The sequence below is a fragment of the Crocodylus porosus genome, unplaced genomic scaffold (genome assembly GCF_001723895.1).
Source record: "Crocodylus porosus isolate Cpor-Errol unplaced genomic scaffold, CroPor_comp1, whole genome shotgun sequence".
In the NCBI taxonomy this organism is placed as follows: domain Eukaryota; kingdom Metazoa; phylum Chordata; order Crocodylia; family Crocodylidae; genus Crocodylus; species Crocodylus porosus.
In genome coordinates this window covers 262,911-277,417 of record NW_017728909.1, presented here as the reverse complement: position 1 = coordinate 277,417, position 14,507 = coordinate 262,911, and the positions used below count along the sequence as shown (strand labels likewise).

General features: G+C 44.1%; 1 protein-coding gene across 1 annotated transcript; it reads left to right on the top strand.

The window, feature by feature from the left end:
* The first annotated feature begins 1,098 nt into the window (after positions 1-1,098).
* SEC11C (SEC11 homolog C, signal peptidase complex subunit) lies at positions 1,099-14,145 on the top strand. The gene is made up of 6 exons (XM_019531728.1): positions 1,099-1,223; positions 4,559-4,668; positions 8,849-8,998; positions 11,522-11,641; positions 13,385-13,442; positions 13,959-14,145. The coding sequence occupies exons 1-6, from the start codon at positions 1,182-1,184 to the stop codon at positions 14,010-14,012; spliced, it is 534 nt and encodes a 177-aa protein (XP_019387273.1). The 5' UTR covers positions 1,099-1,181; the 3' UTR covers positions 14,013-14,145.
* The last annotated feature ends 362 nt before the right edge of the window (positions 14,146-14,507 follow it).

Genomic DNA, 14,507 nt, shown 5'->3' with positions numbered 1-14,507 from the left:
TATTTCTAACATACTTAAGTAGTTAATTATAATGTACATGCGATGGATGTAGTGATGTAACCACATATATGTTTGTATGAAACGGAAATGAGCTGTAAGAGTTCCTGTTTCTGCACACGTGCCTAGGAGGGAAAAGATAAATACAGCCTGCAAAAATTTCTTGGTGGGTTCGGAATAATCTGAGTTTTTGACTCTGCTCTGACCCTATTTGCAAATACACCTTTTGTGCTGCTAAATGAGTGTGTGTCTGTGATTTTAGTGGCCTCCAAGAAACGGACCGCAATTTTTTGCAACATGGGTTTGGCATACGCTGCATTAATTTGCTGCTTCAGAAATTATGGTACATTTTGGACTGGTGCTAGAGATGGTATCTTTTATTAGACCACCAAGATTTTGGCAAAAAATTGCAAAAAATCTTGTTGGTTTATTAAAAGATATCATCTCTATTACCACTCCTGATTGCTTTTTTCTCTAGACCACTGTGACTACAACCCGGATACATGGTACATTTAAGTTGGTCTAATAAAAGATACCAGATTCACCCAGAGAACCTGGTCTGGTACGTTCTGAACACTTTCACTATGCCTGAGGGGTTGAAATTATCTTATAAATACCGTAATCAATACTACACGTGGCGACACCGCGCCTCCACCTGGAAGTCCCGCCCCTTAGCACCACCCAGCCAATCCCCTCCCTCTTAACAGTAGCCCCGCCCCCATTTCCTAGCCACGCTCTTCCCACAGCCCCCAACCCTTCCCCGCTCTTCTCCCGCCCAGCCAATGAGCTATGTCCACGGCGCAGAGTCTTGGCTGCGGAGCTGCCCAACCGGCTGCCTACTCCGAACAGCGACACTTTGAAACGCCATGAGCGTCGTCGGCTCAGCCCCACAGCGGGCCCGGCGCCTGCAGCAGCCCTATCCCTCGCTGCTCCAGGGACTGACCACCAAAGGGGAGGCGGGCGCGGACACCCCAGAGGGCTTCACCCCAGCAGGCCCCCTTGCTTCGCTGGCATTCTGGGAGCTGTAGTTTTTCCCCGCCCCCCGCTCCCTCCGCTTGGCTGGAGGGCGGGGCCAGCCCGGACTACAATTCCCAGAGAGCGAGGCACCCCGGTGTTGCTGGGCCTGCTGTGGCCGTAGCCTGGGCGGGCGCGCGCTGCGCGCTGAGCCCGGTTCCCGCCCGGCCATGGACCTCTTCGGGGACCTGCGGCGCATGAATAAGCGCCAGGTAGGGGCGGGCCCTGTGTCTGAAGCCGCAGGCTGCCCAGTCTGGGGTGGGGGACCTTGCTGGCAGCGGGGCCGCGTGTGGGTCTGGGACGGGTTGGGTCCGATCGAGCTAGTTTGACCCGGGACACACATTTTCCTTAAAAATAAAAAAATAAAATTAAAAAAAAAAAACCCTGCTGTGCTTGTCCCTGTGGCTTATTTTGCTTTGAAACCCAGGGCGTTGGGGTGAGGCAGTTACCTCTGCCTGGATGCTTCCCCGCTCGTCCTCGTGTCACTGCCCGGCGGGACCCCGCATTAGTCTGGGTGGGAGCGGACGTTAAGGTGAAGCCAGGTTGGCGTCTTAATGGAAAGCAGCTTTTAATTTAGTGCAGGATGCAGGGGAAAGAAGAGTTGTCACGTCTGCCTTCGTGGCAATCGGGGACAGCTGGTTCACCTCGAAGACGTAAAATGCCCCAAAGCCTAAATGCAAAGTAGACATGAGTGTAAATCCTAGCACCTGTTAGCTATCCAGGTCTAGAGGGAAAAGCAGTCGGGACTTGGAAACTAGACCTGAGAAAGCTCGATCTCTGCTACAACTGTCCAAAGGTGCGTTTGCACGACAGCTTGTTGAAGAAGGCAGCAAAGGTGAAGTTAGTTCCCAGTTTAGCACTTTTATTTCTAGTCTTTTAGACTCCCCAGGGGTTTTCCAAATCAGTCAGAGATGCCAAGGCGGACAAGTTATTTGTAATGAGCCAAGTGCTTTGGAGTAATGGTCTGAAAAGAAATAAAATCCTGCAAAGGCAGGTGCTGAGCACTTTATTTAGGAAAGAGTAAACAAATGCACCCATACAAGCAGGGAATGACTGGCTTAGACTACAGGACTGTCCAGATGGACCTGAGGGTTATGGCTGATCGCAAGCAGAATGCGAGTTGGTATCATCTGGCTGCAAAACAGCCAGTAGCATCCTAGGGTGTATTAACAAGGGCATCTGTGTGTGCGTTGCAAAAATTCATTTTGGCACTGGTGAGGCCTGTTTTGAGCAGTGCACCTGGACAGATTGGAGGCCAGGGGAAAGCATAATTTTTTTTTAAGGGGTTTAGAATATACATGCTTCAAGGCTGGAAGAGCTGAGATTACGTAGTCTAGAATGGAAAAAATGGAGAGGGATTTAGTACATCTTCACATACAGGAAAAAGGTTTCCTAAAGAGAATGCTGATCCCTGTCATAGTGGACAGGTAGGAAAAAAAAGGGGGGGGGTGCTTAATTTACAGGGAGATGTGATTTGTATACTAGGAAGAACTCTCTTAATTATGAGAGTGGACAAGCACTAGAACAGATTAGGTAGAGAGGGCAAGGAATTGCTGTTAAGACTTTTCAAGAACAAGTTAGACCAATGTTCCCCAACTGTGGGGCAGACTCCCCACGGGAGAGGGCGTAAAGCAATCCCTCCTGTTTCAGCTCTTGCCAATTTGCCATCAGTGAGGGAAGCAGCAATTGAAGTAGGAAGGTATGAGAGTGCCTGACTTTATTGTGGTAGCGTGTAAATCCACAAGATTTGGGAAACACTGGGTTACACAAACACTTAGCAGGGATGTTTTAGATGGGGGTTGATCTTGCCTTGTCTTGGGGTTGGATTAAATGACTTCCTGAGGTCCCTCCCAGACTAATTTTTGATGATTCTGTGAACTTCTACTTTCTTAAGTAAGAATTGTCCTTTAAAGTCTGAAAAAAGGGAATACATCTCAGACTCTCAAAAATACAAAACCTGATCCTATTTTTGGCAAAAACAAATCATGCCTATTTATGACATATTTTTCACATGTCAACTGCATACATGAGAGAACAAGATGAGTCATACAGCCCTCCTCTCCAGCTACTGAAACTACAGTGACTGTTGCTGAGAGGTTCACAACAAGGGGCCTTTTTTCTCCTCCGTATGCTTTAGGAACACGTAGGACCTCTAAGGGTTAGGAAACTGCAGTCAATCATGAACAGGATAGCACTTTGCGAAACACGAAGTTTTTTTTTTCTTTCTCTATTTGTCTTTTTTTTTTTTTCTTGGCTAAGGAGAAGGGTAAAGTCTTGGCTAGAGGTGGAGGGTATTGGCAGAGAGATGGAGAAGCATGAATCTGATCCTGCAGGATAGTTCTGGATATATGAGACTCCCTGCAGGTATAGCAGCCAACTGGTATCAGCCTGGCTCTCTGGGTGAAGTCTACACTGTGAAGTCCATTTGTAGCGGGACATAGTACAGTTTTGGAAGCCTCAGGTGCTCTGGTTGAGATTCTGTATAGAATGAGCATAGAACTTGCAGCCCAGGAGGAGGTAGGGTCACCATTGCATCTAAGCCAGTAGGGGAGAACCCTTTTTGTTAGATTCGCCACAAATTACCCTGCAGCCGCTCCAAAGTGCTACTCCAGTCCCCTTTCCCTGCACACCCTGCTGCTCTGATTTCTGATTCCTGCCCAGTTTTCTCTCTTTTACCTGCTGCCTGCTTTGTACACCCTCTGCCACTGCTATCTCCTCTTTCCCCAATCTGTGTCACATGCAAGCTGTCCATGCTGCTTGTGGCCGCGTGCTGCAGATTGGCCATTTCTGTGCTAAATCATGGTTCTGGAGCCTGGTAAAGCCATACTGGGTTGTTTCTGAGTTACAGCAGCATCCAGGCTGTGATACTAAAATCTAGGGTCTCTACTGCATCTTTTCTGATATGGGCCCTTGAGAATCATGGCGTTGGAAGGGACCTCACAGGTCTTTGGGTTTAACTCTCTGCACAGATGCAGGAGTACTCTGCTAAAGTACACCTTCCATGCCCAGCTAGTTTTGAGGACAGACTTCATGTCTAGTTATAGGGCTTACCCTACATCCTATATTGTGTAAAGGGCTGGAGCAGAGGTGAAGATCTTGCCTTTGGGTGAAATCTAGACCCTGTGGAGAAGTCAATGGTAGAAGAACTTTGATTGGCTTCAGTGGCGCAAGAATGGTGCAGAGCTTCCTGTATTAACCTATTTGGCCCAATTTAATTATATCCCATTTGTGAGCATCTAACAAAGTGCTGCACACATCAGTATTGTTTTCTTTTATATTAATTTTTTGCTTATGATTTGCTTTCAAATACTGAATATTACCTTGTGCATTTACACTGTGTGTTAAAACATTTAAGTTTCATATACTAAATAGCGGTTTAGTTTTGCAGAATGGAATGGCTTACTCTGCTCATCTGAAAGTATGGGTGTGGTGATGACACCAATGAAAACCAGTTGGTAGCAGGCATTTCTACTCTTGCTTCTTTGCTCAGCCCATGTTAACTGGATTTTTTTTCCCCCGATCATTTTGTTTGTTTGTGTCTTTGCAGTTATATTACCAAGTTCTAAATTTTGCCATGATTGTGTCTTCTGCACTTATGATATGGAAAGGCCTGATCGTCGTCACAGGAAGTGAAAGCCCCATTGTTGTTGTACTCAGGTATGCATAAGTCCCTTTTTTTAGCAGGGAAGCACCTGTGTCTTTTTGGTGTTGATATACTTCAAGTGATATTTTTATCTAATAGTAAAATCTAATTGCATGGATAAACAAGTACACCAGCCAACACTTCCTGAGGTCCTTAAATATAACTCCCAACTCATGTTTGGACGCCTATATAAGTAGGGCCCTACTGAATTCATGGCAGAAGTGGGGTGCACTGTGGTTCCTTGAATCCTGCAGGTTTCCTGACCTGCCCTTGTCTCTCCCCCCACCCTCCCCTGCTCCCCCACTGATTGGTGGAGGGGTCCCACTTGCAGGTTGCTTCTGACTGGCAGGGATGCAAAAACTGTCATTTTAAATATGCCATTTTTGCCTCCTGCCACTGATTGGCCAAGGGGCCCTGGCAGCCCTGCTGTTGACCAGCAGAGAGGTAAAATCAGAATCCCCCTTCCTTCACCCCCAGCCATCGACAGCTCACCAAAACTCACTGAGCGGCTCTCTCCTAGGGCCTGGCCCCATGCTGTCACTGCCTGGCGATCCCAGGGTCTCCATGGAGACTGGCCCAGGACCCAAGTGGGCCAAACATGCACAGCCTGGTAGGTGGGTGGGGGCCACAGGCAGGCAGGAAGTGGGAGGGGTAGCTGGGGCTGGGATTGCAAGGCGGTGACAGTGCAAGGCAAGGGCCTTTATCCACTCCCTGCCTGTGGAACTGGTGCCTATTGTAGGGGCAGGCAGGCAGCAGACTGTGGCTCTGCCCCAGGACCTGGCCCCATGCTGTCACCACCCCAGGATCCCAGCACTGGATGCCACTCCCTGCCTGCCCACAGCCCCATCTCATCCACTCGTCTGAGCGTGCCTTATCCTCACAGATCCTGGACCAGTCTCCATGGAGGCCCTGTCCCACGACTCCATCTGGTGCTCCCAGTGGTTGACAGGCTGGGGTGCCTGGGCCTCAGGGCCCAGTCTGGCGGCAACAGCAACACTTGCAGCTCCCTGCACCTGAGCCAGGTGGGACTGAGGGACCTGCCACGAGCCAGATAAAATCCTTTTGCAGGCTGTATTTTGCTTGCCCCTGGTTTAAACATCTGTCACCAAATAAAGTATATCAGCTGTGATGAGGTGTTCAGCTACAGATCCTCTTCCATGGGGCAAAATGTACACCAGCTGTTGTTCCACATTGGGGCAGCCATCATGCAGGATAGTGGGCAATGTGTTCCCCCATGTCCTGGGTCATCTCTAGGGTATCTCTAAGCAGGAAAAACCGGGGATCCCTGCATACAGAGATGTCCCAGTGTTGGCCAGGTTGTATCTCTGCAAGAGAGGAAAGCCAGGCAGGTTTTTCCCTGACTTTACAAGCCCAGTCCTGCACAGAAATTCCCAGGGCACACAGGATTGGACCCTCTGCCTGGGGCAACTGGAGAGGGGGCAGCTGGAGAGTGGCCAGCTGCAATAAAGCAGCAGAAACTATTACCACCTTTGCCACAGCCACAAATTTTGGGCCTTTGTGGCATGACAATGGATATGGACATCTTTTGCTCAGCCTTTGTGTTGCTATAATAATTTTTCTACCTTAGAGTGATGAACTAGAAGTACTTGGTATTGTCAGCTTATCATCTAAATGGCTTTTATAGAAATAATATTTCTCTTGCTTGAAGGTCTTGGTTTTTATAATCTTGTTGTATTGATGTTAGAGCTGGCAGCAACTGTTGCAGTACTTCTGTGGAGAGGTATTTATAAATATCTGTGGTGTAGATCAGGAGTTCCCAGCCCCCGGGCCTCAAAGGTTTGGGGTCTGCAGGCGGTTGGCTACTGAGGCTGGAGTGACCGTGGACCTGCAAACTGCGGCCTAGAAGTGACTGATATGCTGCAGACCAGCAGCCAACCCTTTTTTACGGAGTATAAAAAGGGTTGGCTGCCTGCCTGCAGGATGCTGGTCCACAGCCACTTCCAGTCCGTGGTTTGCTGGTCCTTAGCATAAAAAGGTTGGGAACCCCTGGTGTAGATCTCGTAATGGCTATAGGTAATTTTATACTTTTGTCAAATAAATGCTCCATCCTGCAAACCCATTAGGGCTCTACAGACATACAAAGCTAACATATTATGTCAAGCATATCGGTGTTTATGGGGTTGGAACCCAAGTGTGTTGAAATTAGGTCAAGAAAGATAGGTTGTAATAAACAGTAGGATTTTTGATAGCAAATGTCTGTCCATTTGTCTGGTTTTAGGTGCAGCCAAGTTTCTGTACTGGCTTTTAGCAAATCCTTGAATGATTTCTTTGTCTGGATATTTGTAAGAGATAACTATGCTATAAATCAAGGGAGTCAAACTTGTTTGACCCTCCAGGCCGGTGTAGACTAGGGCTTCCAGCGGGCCAGATCAGGGCCCACCTCCAGTGGCAGGGTGAGCATTGGCACCAGAGAGCAATTGGGAGTTAACATTGACATTGCTCAGGCTGCCACTGCTGAAACACGTTCCCAGCAGGGCTCCATACTCTGGAATTCAGCAGCAGGCTTCACCCCTTCTTTCCTTGGTCTTTCCAGAAGCTCCACAGGTTGGATGGCTCCCTTACCCACAATATTCAGGGGTGGCTCCTGCCTTGTAACACTTCAGTCAAAATGTGGTGATTCAAAGCACTTCCATATGAAGCCATTAAGGTTCTTGTAGTACATTTTAGACTGACACTGGAATTGGATTGTGCAAGAGACTGGGAATGGGATCTGCAGGCTGTCTCTTCCAGGCTGCTGCCTTTTAAGTCAAATTCTGCAACTGGCTTTGAAAAGAGAACTGAACCCTTACGATGGTTACTATCTAGAACTATACAATTTTAGGCTAATCAGGTCTGCATGATGTAAGTGAGAGACTGACTGCAAGAGTTAACCCTTTTCTGTGCATAAGATTATTAGGGGTGCACCAACAGAGATTTTGGGGGCCAGTACCAATAGCCGATATTTAAGGAGGCATATTGGCCGATACTGAACCGATTTCCGATACAGCTGTATGCAGCTGGTAAGTCTATTGTGGTGGGAACGGGAGGTGGGGGAATGCAGGGTCGGGTGGGGAGAGGTTGCAGATCAGTGTCCCTCTATGGCGATGATGGGGGCAGGCACTGGTGCTGCCCAGCTGGGGTGGGGCAGGGTACAGGATGGAGCCACAGCTCGTTTTGCGGGGAAGCAGGACAGCTCCTGCCACTGCATGCACTGGAAGGGCATGGGGGGGATGGGGCGTGTGCCCCCAGATCTGCAGGGGGCAGGGTGGGGCAGGCAGGCTGTGCCGCGCTCTTCTCCATGGGGGCTGGGCCAGGGCTGTACCAGGTGGGCCAGGGTGGTTCTAGCAACAGGTTATGGGGGGGCTACAGCGAAATTTGGGGTGGCTGCAGCCTCCTCCATAGCCCCCCTCCAGGCACTGCTGCTGCCTGCCCCAAGCCCATTCCCCATGGAGAAGAGGCCGCCCTGCGCAAATGCGGGTGGCATATGCCCCCCTCATGCCTTCTTAGGATGGGTGCAGCAGTGGGAGCTGCTCCCTCCCCCACCCCTCTTCTCCCCCCTAACAAGCCAGGGCTCTGTCCCACACCCCATCCCACCCCGGTTGGGCAGCACCTACCCCTGCCCCGTACCTGCCTCCCTTACCATAGGGGGCATTGATCTGCTCCCCTCCCCCACATCCCTTCCACCACAACAGACTTACCGGTTGCACACAGCTCTCCACGCTGCTAGGCTGTGCTCTTCGCTGCCTGTGTGCTGCACTGCAGCTGTGCGCATGCATGGGCCTTTATCAGCCAAATTATCAGGCATTTCAGGCCGATTTCTGATGCAGCCAACTTTCTTTATATTAGTACTGATCCAATATCAGACTGATATATCGGTGCACCTCTAAATATTATATTTTCTTTTGCGGTTTCATCCAAGTAATGCAACTTATTTACTCTAACTTGTTTGTTGGAACCTCAGGATTAGGTTTTCACAGGCCATTACTTATATCGGGATTTCTTGATAAATAGCTTTGTGATCATGGTTCTTTAGAGGTTTTTTCCCTAAGGAGGTGTTTAATGAAAGGGCAAAACTTGAGGTTGGTTAAAATAATAAATTTGTCCAGAGTTACTAGTTTTTGTATTACTTTTTGAGTTCTTGTATTCATCCTTATGACTGCAGTATAATCTTGTTCTTTCTCTTTCTGTTTGCAGTGGCAGTATGGAACCAGCATTTCACAGGGGAGACTTACTATTCTTAACAAACTTCCAAGATGACCCAATCAGAGCTGGTGAAATAGTTGTTTTTAAAGTCGAAGGCAGAGATATCCCTATAGTTCACCGAGTAATCAAAATTCATGAAAAGTAATGAAACTTTGGCATGCTCATTATTTCTAAATATGATAACGCTTCTATGTATTTTAATTTGTCTTCTAATTTGATACAGTCTCCTGAAAATGGGCAGACATAGTGCATCATAAAAGAAACTACTTTGTCTTTTTTATTTTTACAACCAGTCTTGGCATAGTCATTTTACTAGCAGACCTCTTTGCCTGGGTGAACTGCCACCACTTACCTTGTGTGTGCACACCCAAAGAGTAGCCTAGTAACAAAGACTCTGGTCCTTGAAGTCAGCATGTGTCTGTCAGAGCAGTAGTCCAAAGTGACTGTTGTGGATTTGGGACCTTTTTTTACTGGAAGAAGTGACTCAACACACATTTTCAAAAATGATAGTACAAGGATGCTGGTTTTCAGAATTGTGCAGTGAATTCTGTCAAATACAAGGCCATCGATAAATGGAGCTTTCCAAAAGCAATAGGAGATTTGACACAAAATGAATGAAGAAAGTCTTTTTTGCTTTCCTTGTGTGAAGTAATACTAGTCACAGTCCCACAGACGATTTATTCTTTCCAAAAAGAGCTAGTGAAAAATCTGTTTTATCTTTCATAAACATCTGACATGTTTATTAGAAATAACTGAATAATGATGCATCCAACACAGACACCCATATGCTGCACATGATGGAAAACTCCTTCCAAAAGAATACGTGTTAATTTTTTTGCCATTAAAGAGTGATGGTATAATCTGGGACTTCAGAATTTGTTCCAGTTGCCTCTCTCTGAGCTTAGTGAACTGAAGATATTGTTTGTTCTTTCAGCAAGTGCCAGCTATTAAATGTATAGTTCTAACTGAAAGATCTATTCTTCAGTATTTTGTTAGGCAAGTTTCTGCGCTATGCTTAATTTTAAGTGAGTACTTGAAACTCTGTGGTCCTCCAGAAAACTCCCTGGAAGATCGATCCCCAGATAAAACAGTGCCTTTTTCTATTTCTTTTTTGATACTAATATCAAATGGAAGCAGACAGCAGTATTACTGTGGATATAGTAGAATGAGTTATTTTGTGTCCATTGGTATGCTCATTCAAAGTAGCTTACACCCTGACTGAGTGGGGAACCGCTTTACCTGCTGCCAGTGCAGCCCTTTCTGGAGTGAAAAGTTGCAGCTTTTTAACACGGCATAGTAAGCTGTGCAATATTCAGAACAAAGCAAAGACTACTTTTTCATTGTGAAGCAACAGAAAGAGGATAGAATTTAGCCAAGACACTGGGCTTCAAACCCCTGCACCTGTGTGGACAACTGAGGGCTTTTTAACAGCTGTAAGGAACTATGACTTTCTGAAGAGCACTGCCTGTTAAATCACCAGTATAACTTCTGTGATACCATAAAAGTTTTGCATCCAAGTCATGTCTCTAATGAAAGCCCCTTACATGTCCAGAGTTTCTCATATTATTTCCTCTAAATGGACCATTATGATTTAGTAATTTTTTTTACTCAAAATTAATAACACATAACTGATTCTGGCTGTAAAGAAGTGATTGCACTGCAGAACAGTGAGTTTTACGTGGCTTCTCATTTGTGGTGCAGTCTTGTGCAGTTTTAGTGCCGAGTCTGGTATAGATGTAATCCTTTCTCCAGTTTAAAAGGATACCAGAAGTTCATTGAATCAAGAAAAGCCTTACTGTTCCTATCCTCCGAAAAGCATAGTGTATCAGTACTGTTCACTGCTGTGAGTTGAACAAGTATATAGGAATCAGTCCAATCTATTAGTTAATTTTCAGCTATCAGGCCCGTTCTGGTACTTTGCTTTTGCTGAAACAGTAGCTAAACTTGAAATACCTTAAACCCGATTAATCTAGTTAGTCCTTCATATGCAATGATTGTGATACTGCTCTGGGAATCTTGGCTGCTGACAGACATGGAAAAAGAAAAAAACACATTTTACTGGAAGAGGCAGCATGCTAGTTCAACCCAGCTCCACAGTTTTAAAGTAAAGTATCACTTTTGGGGGGGTTATGTCTGTAAGCCAAAATGAAAATACCCTATAATTCATAGTGCCAAAATGAAAATACCCTATAATTTGCTAATTGTTTCTACTTCCTCAGACATTTTTAAACCAGTATTTCATGGTTCTTGCTAGGCTAGCATTTAGCAGTAGAGTAGGAATCCTAAAATACTAGTAACAGAGCTCTGTTCTCCACACCTGCACATATATGCCTCCCGTTGATCCTAATAGGAATTTATTTACATGTGTCTGGTGCTGGTGGCAAGCATATGATCTAGTGTTGAGTGTTTAAGTGCTTGCTTTTAAGCTATTAATGATTTAAAACAAGTTCTATATTGAATTACCAAATCTGTCAATAAAAAACATAAAATGAGTGCCTTGATATTTATTAAACAGGCAGAACAAGCAGAACTAGGTGTAAAGACTGATATAAAATCTTAAAGTACCTTGTATGTAGGCAGAACTTTTCATCTTTGTTGTCTTTTGCAAACGTCAATTAATAGGATTTTGTATTAAGTAATAATCTGCCATTTGTTGCCTTCCAGAGAGAATGGAAATATCAAATTTCTGACTAAAGGTGACAATAATGAAGTTGATGATAGAGGACTGTACAAAAAAGGGCAGAACTGGCTAGAAAAGAAAGATGTTGTGGGAAGAGCAAGAGGGTAAGAAAAATATCTTTATCTTTTTTCCCTTTATATATTTTTCCGGCACCAGGAAAACAAAAATATATGCTAGAAAGGATTTTCTGTTATAGTTAGTACTAATAGAGTCTAGAGCTAGTTGGAAAACTTCAAACTATGCCTGTCAGAAAAGGGCAACTCAAAACAAAAACTCTTTGCAGGGAAAAATCAGTTTCAATAAAACTACCAATTTGAAAAGATTTTTCAGAAACTTTTAGAAATTGTTGGTGTCTTCTTTCAATTGTTTATAATAAAAAGTTTTATTTCCCAGCTTGGAATTGTTGCATATTTTGAATTATTCTTTATTTTTAAATTTGGTTTAAAATCAAAATGAAATGTTTGAGTAATGCTGTCTGAAATTAAGTCAAAATTAGTTACATGAAATCTTTGAGACTTATTTTCGTCCTGAATGGGGTCGGGAAGGTGGAAAAAATAATTTCAAACTCTTAGAATTGGAAAGTCATTCCCTACCTGCCTCTTAGTAGAATTACAGGAAAAAATCAGATTTGGTTTTATTTTTATCCTCTTCTCATAAGGGTGTAAATGCACCTAAAGATTAATTTATCTTTTAGACCATGGATACTCAACTTTTGGCCTGTGGGCCAAATGTGGCCTGAAGAGCTATTGCTTCTGGCCCACAGGGCTCCCCAGGTCAGAAAATCTTGCAGCAGGGGAGAGTGGTGGTATTAAAGGATACTGCTCCCCTACTACTAAATTCCCATGCCTCCTTCCCCCCAGGCAGCAGGATTGGGGTCAGCCCATGCCCCCTGCTCTCCTCCATGTGGCCAGATGGGGCCCTGTGGCACCCACCTGAGCACTGGCTCAGGGCCACTGATCAGAGCCAGATGGAAACTGCCCATCTGGCCTGTTGTGGAAAAAGGTAGGGCACCACTGTTTTAGTCTGATCGTATTGACTGTTTGCCATAAGACTAACTGCCAGAGAACACTTTTAAAATAATCCACAACCCTGAGCCAAGCATTTAGTGCCAAAATAATTTTTACTATTCCAGTTTGAAGCTCTAAAGCTGCATAAAGACATAGCCCAAAATCTTCTGATGCCTCGGGCTGTTTCCTTTTATCTTCAATGAGCTTCACATCAGGCCTGACCTGCCTTGACAGCCTAAGAGTCACATTTTTGTATTGGGCCATCTAGCCACTCTTGATGGCTTGTAGGCTTTTTTGTGTTATACGTTTATTCTTGAATTGACAGTCTTTATGTAGACACCCAGAAATTCATTGCTGTTATCACTATGTTCATGCTGACCCAAAAGCATCTCTTTTTCTATTTGTAAGGATTTTGGGTTCCTATCTTTGCACTCAAAATTATTTTTAGAAGGTTATTTTTACACTAAATTAAACTACTCACCCATGTTAAATGATGATACTTTTATAGCTGTATAACAAGTACTTAACTGCGATTCTTGTGTACATATAATATAGATATTGTCTGACCAAATATTAAGTAACATGCAGCAGGATGAAGCTTTTTCTAATGGGAGGAAAGAAGCTATAGAGTTACCTCTCTCCCCCACCACTATCCCATTGCTGCGTTTTCAAATACACATGCTCATCAGCATAATTTAAGTCTTGCAGTATCTTCATAAACGCTTTTGTTTCAGTGAAACAGCTTGCTCTAACCTATTTATTTTAGACCATATCTAGGCATCTCAGACACTCAGCGGTTGTAAGAATTTTACATTGGTCTGTTTATCTTTTGTCCATTAGGTTTTTGCCTTATGTTGGAATGGTTACCATAATAATGAATGACTATCCCAAATTTAAGGTATGTAAGCAGTATTTTCTATATTCAAACTATACAATTATACAAGCTGTGACAAGTTAAACTCTGTAAAGGAGCAATTACTCCACATACATAAAATATCTAGTTAGCTAATTTGTATCCACTATTTTGATTGCCATGGGAAAAACTGGCCATATGGTATATTTTCTTGCAGACTTCTTGTGTTTTCAGTCTGCTCAGGAGCAATTAATATTAGATAAACAGTGTTTACTACAGTAATGGGCAGCCTAGACATACCTTTGGCATATGATATCAGCTCGCCTATATGAATATATTTTTATGCTTAAATCAGCATGTACTACATCTTTTTTGTACATAGTTTACAATAAATATGGTCATACAAAATGTCTTTTCAATCCCTTTGTAGTCCTAACACCACAATTGTCAGCTAGTGCAGGAAGCTTAATGTTGGAAAGAGATTTTTTTCTCTGCATAGCAGTTACCTCCTTTAGAGCTTTTACATGGAACTAGTGTAATCATTCTTTGTTTTCTTCACAGTATGCTCTTTTGGCAGTAATGGGAGCATATGTATTACTGAAACGGGAATCCTAAAGAAGAAAGAAAATGTCTTGCCCAAGATTGAAGTTAATTATATTGGAAAAACTAATATATTTCAGATGTTCCAGTTTCTTTATAAGACTGTGCAAACTGTGTCTGCCCAAATAAATTGTAAAATTAAGAAGTACATGTGTTGTCTACTTGCTCATTTTACATTCTAAATTTTACCCATTTTATTTTCTTAGGTGAGCAAAGTGACTGGCTTGCATACTGTTAAGCCAGTTACTTCCAGAGTTCATTGCCATGATGGTGAATTTATCCAAATGACAGACTTTATTTATAGCATTGGCTTTGACCAGGAATGCCTAACATGATGATTTAATATAGTTATGTTCTGATACTTTGAAAGGGGGAGAGATTTTACTTTATGACCTCTCTGCTGATTATCTTTAAGATTTCTGGTTTGTGGAAATGAAAGAGATGTAATCTAGTATTCTGAAGTATCGTGCAAATAAGTTTCTGTGAGGTAAGCCAGGTTGCAAGTTCACA

What these genes read in the sequence shown, in the direction of transcription:
- SEC11C (XM_019531728.1), top strand. Translation starts at nt 1,182, where the DNA reads ATGGACCTCTTCGGGGACCTGCGGCGCATGAATAAGCGCCAG. An exon ending in GGCGCATGAATAAGCGCCAG is followed by an intron (nt 1,224 to 4,558) that starts GTAGGGGCGGGC and finishes GTGTCTTTGCAG; the next exon opens with TTATATTACCAAGTTCTAAA. An exon ending in CCCATTGTTGTTGTACTCAG is followed by an intron (nt 4,669 to 8,848) that starts GTATGCATAAGT and finishes TTCTGTTTGCAG; the next exon opens with TGGCAGTATGGAACCAGCAT.